The sequence below is a fragment of the Phyllobates terribilis genome, unplaced genomic scaffold, assembly GCF_046119375.1.
Source record: "Phyllobates terribilis strain yellow unplaced genomic scaffold, ASM4611937v1 Scaffold_4__5_contigs__length_816908805, whole genome shotgun sequence".
In the NCBI taxonomy this organism is placed as follows: Eukaryota; Metazoa; Chordata; class Amphibia; order Anura; family Dendrobatidae; genus Phyllobates; species Phyllobates terribilis.
Genome location: NW_027362764.1, coordinates 134,407,009 through 134,421,875, shown reverse-complemented (window position 1 = coordinate 134,421,875; position 14,867 = coordinate 134,407,009). Strand labels below are relative to the sequence as shown.

Below are 14,867 nucleotides of genomic sequence, written 5' to 3'. Positions count from 1 at the left end.
GCACTCGAGACCGGGCCTCTGTACGATGCTGGGGGTAGTAGTGGTGGCAACCCGGTCCCGTGGCTCAGGGTGGTCAGATCAAATGGCGGTCTATCAATCAGCGCTTTAAATGTCCGACTACGCCACCTGTGGATTGTGGTCAGGGATAACCGCCGCTGCAGGGCAGGCCACTGGGGCTGGTGTTGGTGTGCAGCACAGAGGTAGAACAACTCCCCACGGGAGGAGTGTAGCCCCAGGGCAGTGTAGGTGGATGTTGGGGGTGATAGTTCCGTCCGCGACGGTCAGAATGCAGAGTCCGCTTAAACAGTTCAGGGTCTTTATTATAACAGATGGTAATGACCCAACAACAGTACCGGCTAGAAGGGGGTCTGGATGTCTGAGAACACTCGGGAAGCCCCTCTGGTCAGGGTGAGGGTGTAGGCCTACCGTGCTCTCTATGCTCTTTCTGACTATTTCCCCCTTTAGTGGTAAAATAGCCCACGTCCCTGAGCGTGCCGTGTACTCTCACCCGTATGGCTTGCAACTTGGGCTCCTTTTACCTCTGGCCTCTCTTGGCTTTGCTGGTCCCTTCTGTTGTGGCGGAGCCTCCGGGCTTTTTAGGCCAAAGGACATGAAATCCCTCGCTGATTGGTTCTCTGCTGCTGGACTTAGAGTCTTTACAGCCTCGGACCCCAATGTCCGGTAGATTATTCTCCCTTTCTGCCAGGACAGGTCTTGGCGCCGTACATCCCTGGGTAGCAGTTCCTCCACTGCCTCACGACCTCCTCAGCTACAGCTGAACTGTCCCTCCTTCTCTGGGACTAGTCTCACTCCTGAGCTAGGTCGTCCAGTTCTCCCTAACCCTGCCCCCAGTTCCAGTTTTTATAGGGGCAGCCTGCTCCCCCTACTGGCCTGGGACAGGAGGTGCTGTATGCTAATTGTCCCTAACCAGGGAACCTCCCTCCTGCTCTCAGACACAGCCTTTATTATTTGTGGCATCCAGGCCTGGGGTGACACACATAGATATATTTTTATGGATATAATATAATTACTTGTATTATGTGGTGTTAATGTGAGCTGAGCACTATAAGTGTAGGTGGATACCGTATATCATACAATGCTGCTGTATGGCATTATAAAGGAAAATTACTCTGATTTGTAGATCACTTGTACATGCTTTTACAGTCATTTCTATTCACATTCTACTGGACGTACAATGCATTTTTTCCCTTTTATTCTGATTTTATTGTTTTATCTCTCACACCAGATACAAGAAAGGAGGAGTTGCCTCCGGTTTTAAACATGTGGAGACAAATATGTACAACATACGTCGCTTACTTCATGTAAAAGGAAGAAAACATGTCTCAGCCAATGAGGTACGTGTGCAGTGGGGGCTGTTTGCCCTGAAGTGGCATACTTGGGTACTGGCATTGTTTTATTTTTCTGTGAAAATGGCAAAAGGAACAGATTAAGGGATCGTCAGACGACTGTAATAATCAGACGAGTACTATTGATGGATAGCACTCGTCCCCATGTTATTACATGAGGCTGTGCACATGTCTGATTTTTCCGCCGATCGAGTTGGTCAGAGGAAAAAATACCACAACATGCGCGAGTTGCCTCTGATAGTGCTTGCCCATTCATGTCTATGGGTCCATGGAAAACATCGGACCGCACTTGGATGACATACAAGTGCGGTTTGATTTTCACAGACACACTGAATGGAGAAGATGGAGAATTCTTTTTTATTTAAATTCTCCACATCCGAGAAAATCTCTCAGTGTATCTGTGAAAAACAAATGATATACATATGGTGACCTGTATGTGTTGGGTTTTTTGTGCACGCATTGACTTATAATGGACAAGTTTGATCAAGAATATGGATCATATTAGTGCATGCTGTTGACGCGCCCCTGGGCCTGTGTCGCGCTGCGGTGCGCACGCGGGAGCTTACCCGGAGCCGGATCCGTGGAGGGTTGTAGTCTCGTGGCGGTGACCCGGTCCGTGCCCAGGGAGTCAAACTGGACGGCAGTCTACTAGTAGTAAATAGTTGATGACTACGCCACCCGTTGAGTGCAGCCAGGGAGCTGCTGCTGCGGGGCAGACCGCTGAGGCCGATGGTAGGATTATGCAGCGTGATAGTATAACCCCCAACGGGAGGGGTATGGTCTCAGGGCAGCCGACGTGGATGATGGGGGTAGCAGGAACCACTCAGAGACGGTACGGTGTAGTTCAGGGTCTTTACTGGTAACAACGATAGACCCTCCCGGAGTACTTGCTAGCGAACGGGGCCTGGTCAGTCCTTGAGCAGATGGGATCTCCCCTGGCCAGGCGGAGTTGTAGGCCTCCCAAACTGACTGTACTCTTCTGGCTACCTTGCTAGAAGCTGATGTAAGTAGCCCACGTCCCTGAGTGTACCGTGTGGTGCTCACCCGTATGGCCGGTGACTCGGGGCCTTCTAATGGCTTCCGCTCCACGATGGCGGTGCTGGTCCCACGCGTGTGACCGTGCCTTCGGGCTTCTGGGCCAGAGGACCTGAAATCCCCTGCCTGACGGATTCTGCTGCTGGGTAGGAGTTAGTCCCCACAGCCTCGGACTCCGGGTCCGGTTAGAAATCTTCTCAGTCAGGGCGAGCTCTTCAGCTGCCAGCCCCTGACTCCTTGTAACTCTGCTGTTTCCTATGCTGCTTCTTGTCTCTACTCCACTTGTCTGACTCACCCTGCCTCAGCCCCGGGTTTTTACAGGGGAAGTTCTTCCCCTCCCAAGACTGGGCAGGAGGTGTGGCATGCACAGGATCCCTGACCAAAGGACCTCCCACCTGCTCTCAGACATAACATTACATTACTGTGGAAAACCAGACCCCTGGGGTGCCACATTCCCCCCTAGTGAAATTTAGTACTCCGGGACTAAACACATTTAGAAAAACATAACAAGGCAAAAACATTAATAATACAATAAGAAAACATATAAAGATGGTTACGGCGTGTCCGCAACCGGGTGCAGTCTCTGAAGAGAGCAAGGTGTCCATTTACCAACACAGGGAGACGTAACCAGGTAGGGGTCTGTCCTACCCCGAGTCCTTAACAGTCTCTAGTCCATCCTGGGTTACGCTCCAACTATGTACAAGGATTCCCGGTAAATCCACCAAGGATTCCTAAAAATAACTAGAAACACAAAATTATACACAAGCAACAAGACACAGAAAAACATAAATAAAACAATTTATACACTTTAAATTCTCCAGCGTGCGGGTAACTGGCCTCTAGTGGCCCGAGTGGACCTACGGAGCTGACTGTCTGGCCCTGAACTACAGGGTGTAGGAGCTGTCAAGGGTAAACTGGGCAGCTGTCTACCGGCTCTTTGTCTCACTAGGGGTACGGCAGGCTCACTATAAGCAGAGGGTTGATTCTCCTGTTCTGCTTGTGTGGAGTCTTCTGCCTCCTGGACCGGCTGTTCTTCCAGCTCTACCCGTTGCTCCGTAGGTTCTTGGGATGATGGTTGGAGGAAGGTGAGTACGGGTACCACAACTGCACCATTGACTTGAGTCCAAGACTAATGGAAGTCCCCGAGCACGGTACTAACCATATCTTCCCTTTCTTCCACGGGTCGATGGTCTTCTTGTTCCTCTTCAGGGTTCCTCAGTTGTTCGGGACACTTCTTCAGGTGGTCCCGGGATACAATGGCTGTGGTTTCCCCTCCGTCTTTACTGATGGTACAGACCTTCGGGTTCTCGTGGCTTGAGGGCAGTACGGTGTACGGGTCCTTCTCCCACTGGTCGTCCAACTTGTGGAGCCGTCTCTTCCTCTTCAAGACCTGCTCTCCGGGTACCAGGGGAACAGCGGGAGCATACTGGTTGTAAGTTTTCTCTTGTCTTTCCCTAGCCTGACAGAGACTTCGCTCCACGCTCTCCTGTACTCTCCGGTACTGCTGCTGCCTCTCTGTGTCCCAGTCTGTTTCTGGTGAAGTGTCCTCGGGGGTCAGGACTCCCATTTCCAGGTCAACAGGTAACTTACCAGGTCTTGCCCTCATTAGGTAAGCCGGGGTACAGTTGGTGGAACCTACCGGGATGTGGTTGTATAGGTCCACCAGATCGGGCAACTTTTCAGGCCACAGACTGCGTTCTTCCAGGGGCAACGTTTTTAGAAGATCCATTACCACCTGGTTCATTTTTTCACAAAGTCCATTAGTCTGCGGATGGTAGGGTGTCGTCCTTATCTTCCGGCAGCCATACAGATTGCAGAATTCCTGAAAGACCTCCGCTTCAAAGGCAGGTCCCTGGTCCGTCAGCACTTGGTCCGGGTACCCGTGTGGACGGCAGAAGTGCTGCTGGAAGGCTCTAGCTGCTGTTTGAGCCGTTAAGTCCTTGACGGGGACGACAACCAAGAACCGGGAGTAATGATCCACGATGGTTAACGCGTAGACGTAGCCACTTCTGCTTGGGGTCAGTTTTACATGATCCAAGGCTACCAGTTCCAACGGTTGCCGGGTGACGATGGACTGCAGGGGAGTCTTCTGGCTGGCTCGGTCCTTCCTTCTCAGGTTGCACGGGCCACAATCTCTGCACCACTTCTCGATGGTTCCCCTCATGCCTACCCAGTGGAACCGCTCGCGCAGCAGGAACTCCAGCTTTTTCCACCCAAAGTGTCCAGCTCCGTCGTGGTATGCCTCCATCACCATGGCTGCGTCTCTTCGTGGCACCACTACTTGCCAGAGTAATTCATGCGTCCGGGAGTTAACCATTCTGCGGCACAACTTCCCTTTGTAAAGGAACAGTCGACTCTTCTCTGCCCATAGTTGTTTGGCTTCCTCCGGAGCGTCTGGTTCAAGGCGAGCCTCCGGCCGAGTCAGCATCTCCTTCACCAGTCGGACGGCAGGGTCGCTGTCTTGCGTTTCCGCCCAGTTGTAGTGGGGTAAGGGGTTCAACGTAGCAGCCTGCTTACTCCTTACCCGGTGGGAATACTGAATAGTCCCATGACGGTGGAACGCAGGGAGTTCAACTTCTTCCAGTCCCTCCGGATCTTCTCCTCCGTCCGGCAGGTTGGGCATCCTGGACAGGGCGTCCGCGTTGGTATTGGAGCGTCCTGCCCGGTATTTAATTGTGAACTCGTAGTTGGACAGACGGGCCATCCACCTCTGCTCCAGGGCACCGAGTCTTGCCGTGTCCAGGTGTGTCAGCGGGTTGTTATCCGTGTACACGGTGAACCGGGAAGAAGCGAGGTAATGCTTAAAGCGCTCAGTGATTGCCCATACTACGGCCAGGAACTCTAACTTAAATGAGCTGTAATTCTCGGGGTTCCTTTCGGTGGGTCGCAGTTTTCGGCTGGCGTAGGCGATTACTCGTTCCTTCCCCTGCTGGATCTGGGACAGTACGGCTCCTAGCCCGATGTTACTGGCGTCGGTGTAGAGGATAAAGGGCTGGCTATAATCCGGGTACGCCAGGATTTCGTCCCCCGTGAGGGCCATCTTCAGCTGGCGGAAGGACTCTTCTTCCAGCTCTTCCCATTTGAAGGGCGGCTTCTGGTTCTTGGCCTTCCGGGACTGGCCTATCAGGAGGTCCTGCATAGGTGCTGCCTTTTTGGTGAAACCGGGAATAAACCTTCGGTAGTAGCCTACCAACCCGAGGAACTGCCGCACTTCTTTTACGCTGGAGGGGCTTGGCCATTCCTTAATTGCGGTGATTTTATCAGGGTCGGGAGCCACTCCGTCAGCGCTCACTACGTGTCCCAGGTACTGCACCTTTGGTTTCAGGAGGTGACACTTGGAGGGTTTCACCTTTAGGCCGTAACTCGCCAGAGCCTCGAACACTTCCGCCAGGTGTTTCAGGTGGTCCTCATACGTCTTGGAATATACGATGACATCGTCCAGGTACAACAGGACCGTCTCGAAGTTTCTGTGGCCCAGACAACACTCCATTAGGCGTTGGAAGGTTCCTGGTGCGTTGCAGAGTCCGAACGGCATGCAGGTGAACTCGCTAAGTCCCATCGGGGTGGTGAATGCGGTCTTCTCCCGGTCCGCCTCTGCTACAGGAACCTGCCAGTACCCGCTAGTGAGATCCAAGGTAGAGAAGAAGTTAGCAGATCTTAAAGCAGCCAATGACTCCTCTATCCTTGGTAAGGGGTACGCATCCTTGTGTGTGATACGGTTGATTTTCCGGTAATCTACACACATCCTCATGGTGTTGTCTTTCTTTTTGACTAAAACTAATGGGGCTGCCCAGGGGCTACAACTATCCCGGATTACCCCAGCCTCCTTCATGTCTCTAAGCATCCCCTTGGCGTGTTGGTAATGTGCAGGGGGTACGGGTCGATACCTCTCTTTTATGGGAGGATGATCTCCCGTGGGGATGCGATGTTCTACCCCCTTGACTCGCCCGAAGTCTAACGGGTGTTTACTAAACACTCTCTCATACTCTTGAACCACCCGATAGACTCCTTGTTTCTGATGTGAGGGAGTGGAGTCAGCACCCAGATGTAGTTGCTGACACCAGTCCTCCATGTCTTTCTTAGAGCCGTTACCTTCCTCCGGGTGAGATGGAGGCAAGGGTTCCACAGATTGTATAGAATTTTGATTAGTGATATATAATTTGGCTAGCGTGGCATACCGGGGCAGGTACACTTCCCTCTCCCCGATATTTATTATGCGAACGGGCACCCTCCCATGGCGTACATTGACGACCCCCCGTGCTGTCAAAATGGTGGGCCTACTGTCTGAGTAAACTGGTTCTACCATTGCCTGGTAATCTCTACCTCTCAGACCAATAGCTGCCCGGCACCAAATCATCATTTCACTTTTTGGGGGCATGGCAATAGGAAAAGGGTCACACATTCTTACGCTACCAATCTCACCGCCGGAGAGTTCCACTTGTTGCCGTTGCATCAGTGCCCGGATCTCTTTCTGGAGCACCCGCTGCTCGCCGGAGCTGGCATTCTTGGCAACCTGCTGTAAAAGGAAAATCACCTCTGCAAGACAATTTTCAATTACATTAGTTCCTAGAGTTATTTTTGGGTGACTCTCATGTTTATCAATATCTACAATGATCAGTCCCTGTGCGGCCAGTTCGACTCTACCAATTTTGATGGTCACCTCTTTAAATACGATCTGTGGCACGGGCTGACCATTGCTGGCGATGATACTCAAGTCGTCGTCGGGGTAGCGGGTAATATCCGAGTCATTCCAGTACTGCTTGAAGAGCACGTACGGGATGGTGGTGACCTGTGACCCAGTGTCCAGTAGGGCACTCATGGGAATGCCATCCAGTACCACAGGCAAGACTGGACGTCCTCCCACATATCTGTCGCGCCAGTTCGATGGGCCTGGTGATCTTTTTCCTGGGGGTTGGCCCTCTACCCCAGGTTGTGCCCGTTTAAAGAACAGTACCTTGCCATATGTCCGGGTTGATTGCAGCTGCGGCAGATGGGTCGCCCGTCCTCACTGTATCGGTCACTGGGTCTTCCTCTGGCCGGTGGGGTCCTCCTTGGTCGACGCCACGGGATGTCCTCCGGTCCGGATGCCAGCTGGATCTTCCCTGGGGTGGAAACCTGTAAAGACTGCACAGTTCGGGTTAGCGCAGCAACGCTCTTAGCTAGCTCTTGGACCTGATGGTGTAGGTCTGGAGCCGGGTCATTGTCCAAAGCCTGCGCATCAGCTCCCACAGGCCCTGCTGACAAGGGCGCCGCCTCCTGGTAGTAAGTGGTAGTGGGGCGTCTGTGGGTCACAACGCCACCTGGTGCCGGTTCTCGGAGCACCCGGATGGCTCTGTCCTTGAACTGTGCAAAGTCCAGATGGGGATCCTGTAAGGCCATTGCCCGCAACTGGGTTCGGTGGGCATTGCAATATAAACCCTCTATAAATTGTTCAGTCAACAGCCTGTCCTCGTTTCCCACCCCATCAGGGTCGGTCTGCTTTATGGCCCTCAGGGCCTCTTGTAGGTTTAGTGCATAGTCCCTTATACTCTCATGCGCTCGCTGCTTGCACCCGTAGAATCTAAGCTTAATCTCGGCTGAGGTGCGGGTATCAAAGGTGTCCTTCAGCCGGGTTAGTATCCCTGCGACAGTCTTCCTCCCAGGTGGCCAGGATTTTACTTCCCTTTTGGCTGCCCCTGTTAGTTGGGCCACCAGGATGCTCACTTTTTGCTCTTCTGTGAGGGGGTACACCTGGAAGAGGCTATCCAGCTTTTCTCTAAAGTCATGCAGGGTATGTGACTCCCCTGAGAACTGGGGTAGCCAAGCTGCTCCCGGGATATAGGGCATGGTGAAGGGCATAACTGCAGCAGCGGTAGCGCTGGCGGGGGTTGAGGCAGTGAAGCTCTCCTCCGTATCCGACATCTTCCTCCCCCCTAGTGGACCGTGGCCTACCTTGCGATGATCCTCTTCCGTAGGCCGCGGCTCCGCAGTGGATCGTCAGGGTTGAGGACCTTCCGTCGCGCTCCTGTGACGTCGGCGTCTGCTGGGCTCCTTCCAGGACCTTACGCAACGTCCGGACGTGAGGCGGGGCTTCAGTTCTCGCGCGCTTTCGGAGTCCACGCCCCTCTTCTTCCCGCGCGGCGTCCTCAAGATGGCGTCCAATGGCGGGAAAACTCCACGGATGGCGGGAAGAAGGTCGAAGATGGCGCCGGATGGCGGGAAAACTTCGCGGATGGCGGGAAGAAGGTAGAAGATGGCGCCGGATGGCGGGAAACCTCCACGGATAGCGGGAATCTTCACCACTGGTAAGTTTGAACAGTCTTTGCTTTTCAGGCACGCAGTACCCGGTGGTTGCGGGCACGAAATCCTGCCGACTACGCCAAAGTTGACGCGCCCCTGGGCCTGTGTCGCGCTGCGGTGCGCACGCGGGAGCTTACCCGGAGCCGGATCCGTGGAGGGTTGTAGTCTCGTGGCGGTGACCCGGTCCGTGCCCAGGGAGTCAAACTGGACGGCAGTCTACTAGTAGTAAATAGTTGATGACTACGCCACCCGTTGAGTGCAGCCAGGGAGCTGCTGCTGCGGGGCAGACCGCTGAGGCCGATGGTAGGATTATGCAGCGTGATAGTATAACCCCCAACGGGAGGGGTATGGTCTCAGGGCAGCCGACGTGGATGATGGGGGTAGCAGGAACCACTCAGAGACGGTACGGTGTAGTTCGGGGTCTTTACTGGTAACAACGATAGACCCTCCCGGAGTACTTGCTAGCGAACGGGGCCTGGTCAGTCTTTGAGCAGATGGGATCTCCCCTGGCCAGGCGGAGTTGTAGGCCTCCCAAACTGACTGTACTCTTCTGGCTACCTTGCTAGAAGCTGATGTAAGTAGCCCACGTCCCTGAGTGTACCGTGTGGTGCTCACCCGTATGGCCGGTGACTCGGGGCCTTCTAATGGCTTCCGCTCCACGATGGCGGTGCTGGTCCCACGCGTGTGACCGTGCCTTCGGGCTTCTGGGCCAGAGGACCTGAAATCCCCTGCCTGACGGATTCTGCTGCTGGGTAGGAGTTAGTCCCCACAGCCTCGGACTCCGGGTCCGGTTAGAAATCTTCTCAGTCAGGGCGAGCTCTTCAGCTGCCAGCCCCTGACTCCTTGTAACTCTGCTGTTTCCTATGCTGCTTCTTGTCTCTACTCCACTTGTCTGACTCACCCTGCCTCAGCCCCGGGTTTTTACAGGGGAAGTTCTTCCCCTCCCAAGACTGGGCAGGAGGTGTGGCATGCACAGGATCCCTGACCAAAGGACCTCCCACCTGCTCTCAGACATAACATTACATTACTGTGGAAAACCAGACCCCTGGGGTGCCACACTGTGATTTTTTTTACACATTGACCGCCTATGTGTAAAAACTTTCATCTGAACTACCATATTGACTTGCATTGATCAGTGTGCTGTCCGTATAGTATCAGTGTTGCATACAGACAGCACACAGAAGTTTAATACGCTCTTTTGAGTGATCTCTAATATGGATCTTTCATGTTCTTCTTACTGTTGGGTCTGCAAACAGCATTTTATACAGCAAAGTATATATTATTATTATGCTGTAAGGCGGTAATGTATTTTATTATGACGCGCCCCCTGGGCCGCGCGTGTGTGGGGATACCCGGAACCGGACCCGTTGTGGATGCTGGGGGTTGTAGTCCTCGTGTGGCGGGGACCCGGTCCCGTGGCTCAGGGTGGTCAACTCAAATGGCAGTCTATTTATGTGGTTTTGATGATATTAAATGTCTGACTACGCCACCTGTGGATTGCGGTCAAGGTGAACCGCTGCTGCAGGGCAGACCGCTGAGGCTGGTGTTGTGGGTGCAGCAGAGTGTAATACAACTCCCCACGGGAGGAGTATAGCCTCAGGGCAGTGTATGCGGAGGATGGGGGTGATGGTGCAGGGGAGCAGCAGTAACGACACAGAGTCAGTGATGCAGTCCAGGGCCTTTACTCACAGTTCTTATTATCCAGGCCACTTCTGCAGGTAACGGCTGCCCACGTCGTACTGTGCTCACCAGGTGAGGGGCTCAGCCGACTCCCAGGTATCTCCGGAGTGTTTCACAGGGCCCCCTTTGTGTGTCCTTTCTCTGGCCTGTCATAACCCGCCAGTGACCTCGCTTCTGTCCGGCTGCCTCGGGCCTTCTCTTGGTAAACTTGGCGCCAGTTTCCCTGACCCTATATGGTGCCTTCCTAGCGGGTATAGCGAGGGGCTGCGCCACGTGAAATGTCACAGCCTCCGGTTTCTAGCTGAGGGTAGTTCCCCGCCTCCACTAGTTTCGGGGACCGGTCTCCCCCTTTGGCCTGACCCTTCTACGCAGGTAGATTCATGCATGCGGTGGCGACTCGCCGGTCCACACCCCTGGGGTCCCTTCGTTCCTTGTTCCTGGAGCCTCCTTCGCTCCTCTTTCTTCCTTCTCCTTCCTTCTCCTTCCTTCTGCTTCCTCCAGGCTCCGGCCTCTCTCTAAGGCCTGCCTGCGGAGCAGAGCCCATGCAGAGCCTCTGCTCCCACCTCCTGCTCCCTCTTCTTCTGTCTGACTGAACTGAACTCTAAACTAAGATGGTGCCCACCTTTTATACCTCCCTCTAGGTGCACCCAGGAACCGCTCTCTCCCTGCTCCTGCACTACAGGGTTCCCCCTTCCTCGGTGTTCCCTCCCCCCACTCCAGCCAGGGACAGGGACTGTCGCGCTCTGCTTGGAGCATATCGGTCGCCCTATCCCCCGGAAATGTGGTGTAATGCATGCAGGTGTCGGGATCCTGATCCACACTCCATTCTTACCTGAGAGTGAGATATCGCACATCTGGATGAGATGCAATACCTCTGTAGCAACCGAGCCCTCGGGGTGCTACATTCCCCCCTGGTAAATCATAGCACCTCAGCGGGCTGGAACAGAGCAAAAGACAATGCAAATTAGGACATTTTTTTTAAACTGTCCACTGCACATCTCTTCCCTTTATGGGAAACATTTTCTCTTTTCACCATTATAAGTGCACTTTTAATATCACGGGAACTCTTTTAACAAACATCATGTAAAGCATCATATAAAGCATTTCGGTATATAAAACTTTCCATATAAAACATTTTCAAGTGGACTCTCTTGTACTAGCCGCTGTGCAACTTGCGACCAGGTGTCCATTTTTCAATAAGGTGCAAACTTGGCAAAACTTTTAAACATGAGGGACCCGTTCGTAAACCCTCAACGAAGGCCCTGGGGTGGCTGCAGGGCGTAGCTGATCCAGATGCTGGACCTCGTCTTCGGCCACCTCTAACGGGTTTTTGTTCTGAGGTCAGTTGTTGTAGTTCCTTATAAAACCAGTAGGGGGCACTTTAAGAAGTGCAACTATTTACAAAGTTGACCGCTCCCAGTCCTCGGCCGGATAGTTCACAAAAGTTGGCTGCTCCCAGTCCTCAGCCGGCTTACTCACAGACCCTTTTCGGGTAACTTTCAGCACAAACAAACAGGCAACAGTCAGGCAACAGTCCCCGCCCGGGGTGAACTTTTTCTTCCTGTACCCTAACGGGCAACTATGTACAGTGCACTCACATTTTCCTTTAATAGCGGCGTCCTCCTTGTGCACGCTCTTCCTCCTCGTCATACTCTTCAGACCCGTCCGGGTCCTCTGGATAGTAGTGCTCATGGTAATATTCTTCTTCCACCCTCTGGACATTGAGGGCATACCACCCTCGCAGGCCTCGATGTCGTGTGTAGGACACCAAGTCCCCCGGATACAAATCCCGTCCCCGGTGACCCTCAGGCAGGTGGCTCTCCACGTCCCTCCTATTAACAAAGAGGTCCGTGTCTGTAGTAGGGTCCCGGATGAACCCCCACCCTTTCTCTTGGTGGAACTTTACCACGGTCCCAGCTGTTTTAGGACCGAGTGCAGCTTGGGGGTTTCGGCGGGTTCGTGTTTTCTCCTCCTCGCTCCGGGCCTGCAGCTGCTCCCCTCTTCTGGCGCCGTGCCCGCTCCTCCTTCTCGAGCTGCCTAATTTCCCGCTCACAGAACTCCTGCCTGCGAGCTGCGGCCGCCCGCGTCTCCTGCGCAAACCCCATCAGATCCTCCCCGGTCTGGTCCCATTCGATCTGGACCTCTTCCTCCGGGAGCTGGGGGATGGCGACTGGCTGTTGCACGGGCAGGAGCAGAGCAAGCGGGGCCTCGGCCTCTGCGGACAGGTTCTTCCGCTGACTGTGGTGAACCCATCCCTCTGGCACAGGGACCTGCTCTCCATCGGGTCCGGCGAGCTGGCTGTACAGGTTGGTCCCAAGGGGTGGTGGCTTCAGGACCTGGGGCGCACGCGGTTGGGAGGCGCCTGGGGAGGTCAGGCCTTGCGACCGGGCCTGGAGCGGGTCGCTTCGGACCGCACCCGGGGTCAGGGGGCACGGCCTGGGGCTTGATCCGGCGACGAGGCTCACAGCTTGGGGCCTGCGTACCGGCGGCGGGAGCGGGGGAGGCGAAGCAACACCCGGAACGTCTGGCTCCGCGACAGGGTCCAGAGGCAGGTTGGTGGCATTAGGGCTGGTGGCAGGGGTGTCCCCTTTACCTGCTTCCAGGGCTGCGCTGCTCTCAGCTTCCGGCCTCCGCTCCTCGTCCTCAGGGGCTGGCTCGCTGGCCGGTCCTTGCGGCGTCCTGTGCTGCTGGGCCGCGACCCGCTGGGCCATCTCCTCTCTCCACTCCGTTACAGCTTCTCGCCGCGCCTGGACCATCCTCCGGTCCAAATCCTCCAACGCAGTTCGAAGGAACTCCGGGTCTTCTCCAGGGAGCTGCACCATCAGCTCCCTGAGGCTGTACGGGGCCGCGATGGCCTGCGGCAAGCCATCCGTCAGGGTGCTGGAGTCGGTGCTGCTCGCCATCTCCGGGTGTGGTCTGCCGAGACTGATCCAAACCATACCCTGCCCCACGGTTTTCTTCTCTTTCCGCCCCTGTTGGGGGTGGTCCTGGGGCAATCTTCTGACAATCACTCTTAGGGGCTGCCCCACCACGTTGATGGACATCTCTACAGCCGCACTCATGGCTGTTGGGGGTGGGCTCTGTCTTTGGCGCCATTCTGCGACCTCACCCACGATGGGAGGTGGTTTCTTGTTGTCTTTTGGCGCGCACATTATGGCGTCCGTTCTGCTGGGACGGGTGCCATATTTAATACAGTGAAACAGTCTCTTTTCAGGCACGCAGTACCCGTTGGTGGCGGGCACGAAATCCTGCCGACTGCGCCAAAAGTTGACGCGCCCCCTGGGCCGCACGTATGTGGGGATACCCGGAACCGGACCCGTTGCGGATGCTGGGGGTTGTAGTCCTCGTGTGGCGGGGACCCGGTCCCGTGGCTCAGGGTGGTCAACTCAAATGGAGGTCTATATGCTGAATGTCCGACTACGCCACCCGTGGATTGCGGTCAGGATGAACCGCTGCTGCAGGGCAGACCGCTGAGGCTGGTGTTGTGGGTGCAGCAGAGTGTAATACCTCAGGGCAGTGTATGCGGAGGATGGGGGTGATGGTGCAGGGGAGCAGCAGTAACGACACAGAGTCAGTGATGCAGTCCAGGGCCTTTACTCACAGTTCTTATTATCCAGACCTCTTCTGCAGGTAACGGCTGCCCACGTCGTACTTTGCTCACCAGGTGAGGGGCTCGGCTGACTCCCAGGTATCTCCGGAGTGTTTCACAGGGCCCCCTTTGTGTGTCCTTTCTCTGGCCTGTCATAACCCGCCAGTGACCTCGCTTCTGTCCGGCTGCCTCAGGCCTTCTCTTGGTAAACTTGGCGCCAGTTTCCCTGACCCTATATGGTGCCTTCCTAGCGGGTATAGCGAGGGGCTGCGCCACGTGAAATGTCACAGCCTCCGGTTTCTAGCTGAGGGTAGTTCCCCGCCTCCACTAGTTTCGGGGACCGGTCTTCCCCTTTGGCCTGACCCTTCTACGCAGGTAGATTCGGGCGTGCGGTGGCGACTCGCCGGTCCACACCCCTGGGGTCCCTTCTCCTTCCTTCTCCTTCCTTCTGCTTCCTCCAGGCTCCGGCCTCTCTCTTAGGCCTGCCTGCGGAGCAGAGCCCATGCAGAGCCTCTGCTCCCACCTCCTGCTCCCTCTTCTTCTGTCTGACTGAACTGAACTCTAAACTAAGATGGTGCCCACGTTTTATACCTCCCTCTAGGTGCACCCAGGAACTGCTCTCTCCCTGCTCCTGCACTACAGGGTTCCCCCTTCCTCGTTGTTCCCTCCCCCCACTCCAGTCAGGGACAGGGACTGTCGCGCTCTGCTTGGAGCATATCGGTCGCCCTGTCCCCCGGAAATGTGGTGTAATGCATGCAGGTGTCGGGGTCCTGGTCCACACTCCATCCTTACCTGAGAGTGAGATATCGCAAATCTGGATGAGATGCAATACCTCTGTAGCAACCGAGCCCTCGGAGTGCTACAATTATATTATTGATTTCAATTTCTATTCTTTTTGGCATTTAGTGACTAGTGGG

At 54.9% G+C, this 14,867-nt stretch overlaps 1 protein-coding gene across 2 annotated transcripts in view; it reads left to right on the top strand.

Annotated features, from left to right (window-relative positions):
• Positions 1-14,867, top strand: part of VILL (villin like) — a 156,912-nt gene that overhangs the window by 111,690 nt on the left and 30,355 nt on the right. For both annotated transcript variants that reach the window (XM_073677775.1, XM_073677773.1), the window contains exon 5: positions 1,247-1,355. In XM_073677775.1, coding sequence (XP_073533876.1) covers positions 1,247-1,355 — 109 coding nt within the window. The remainder of the gene's footprint in view (positions 1-1,246; positions 1,356-14,867) is intronic.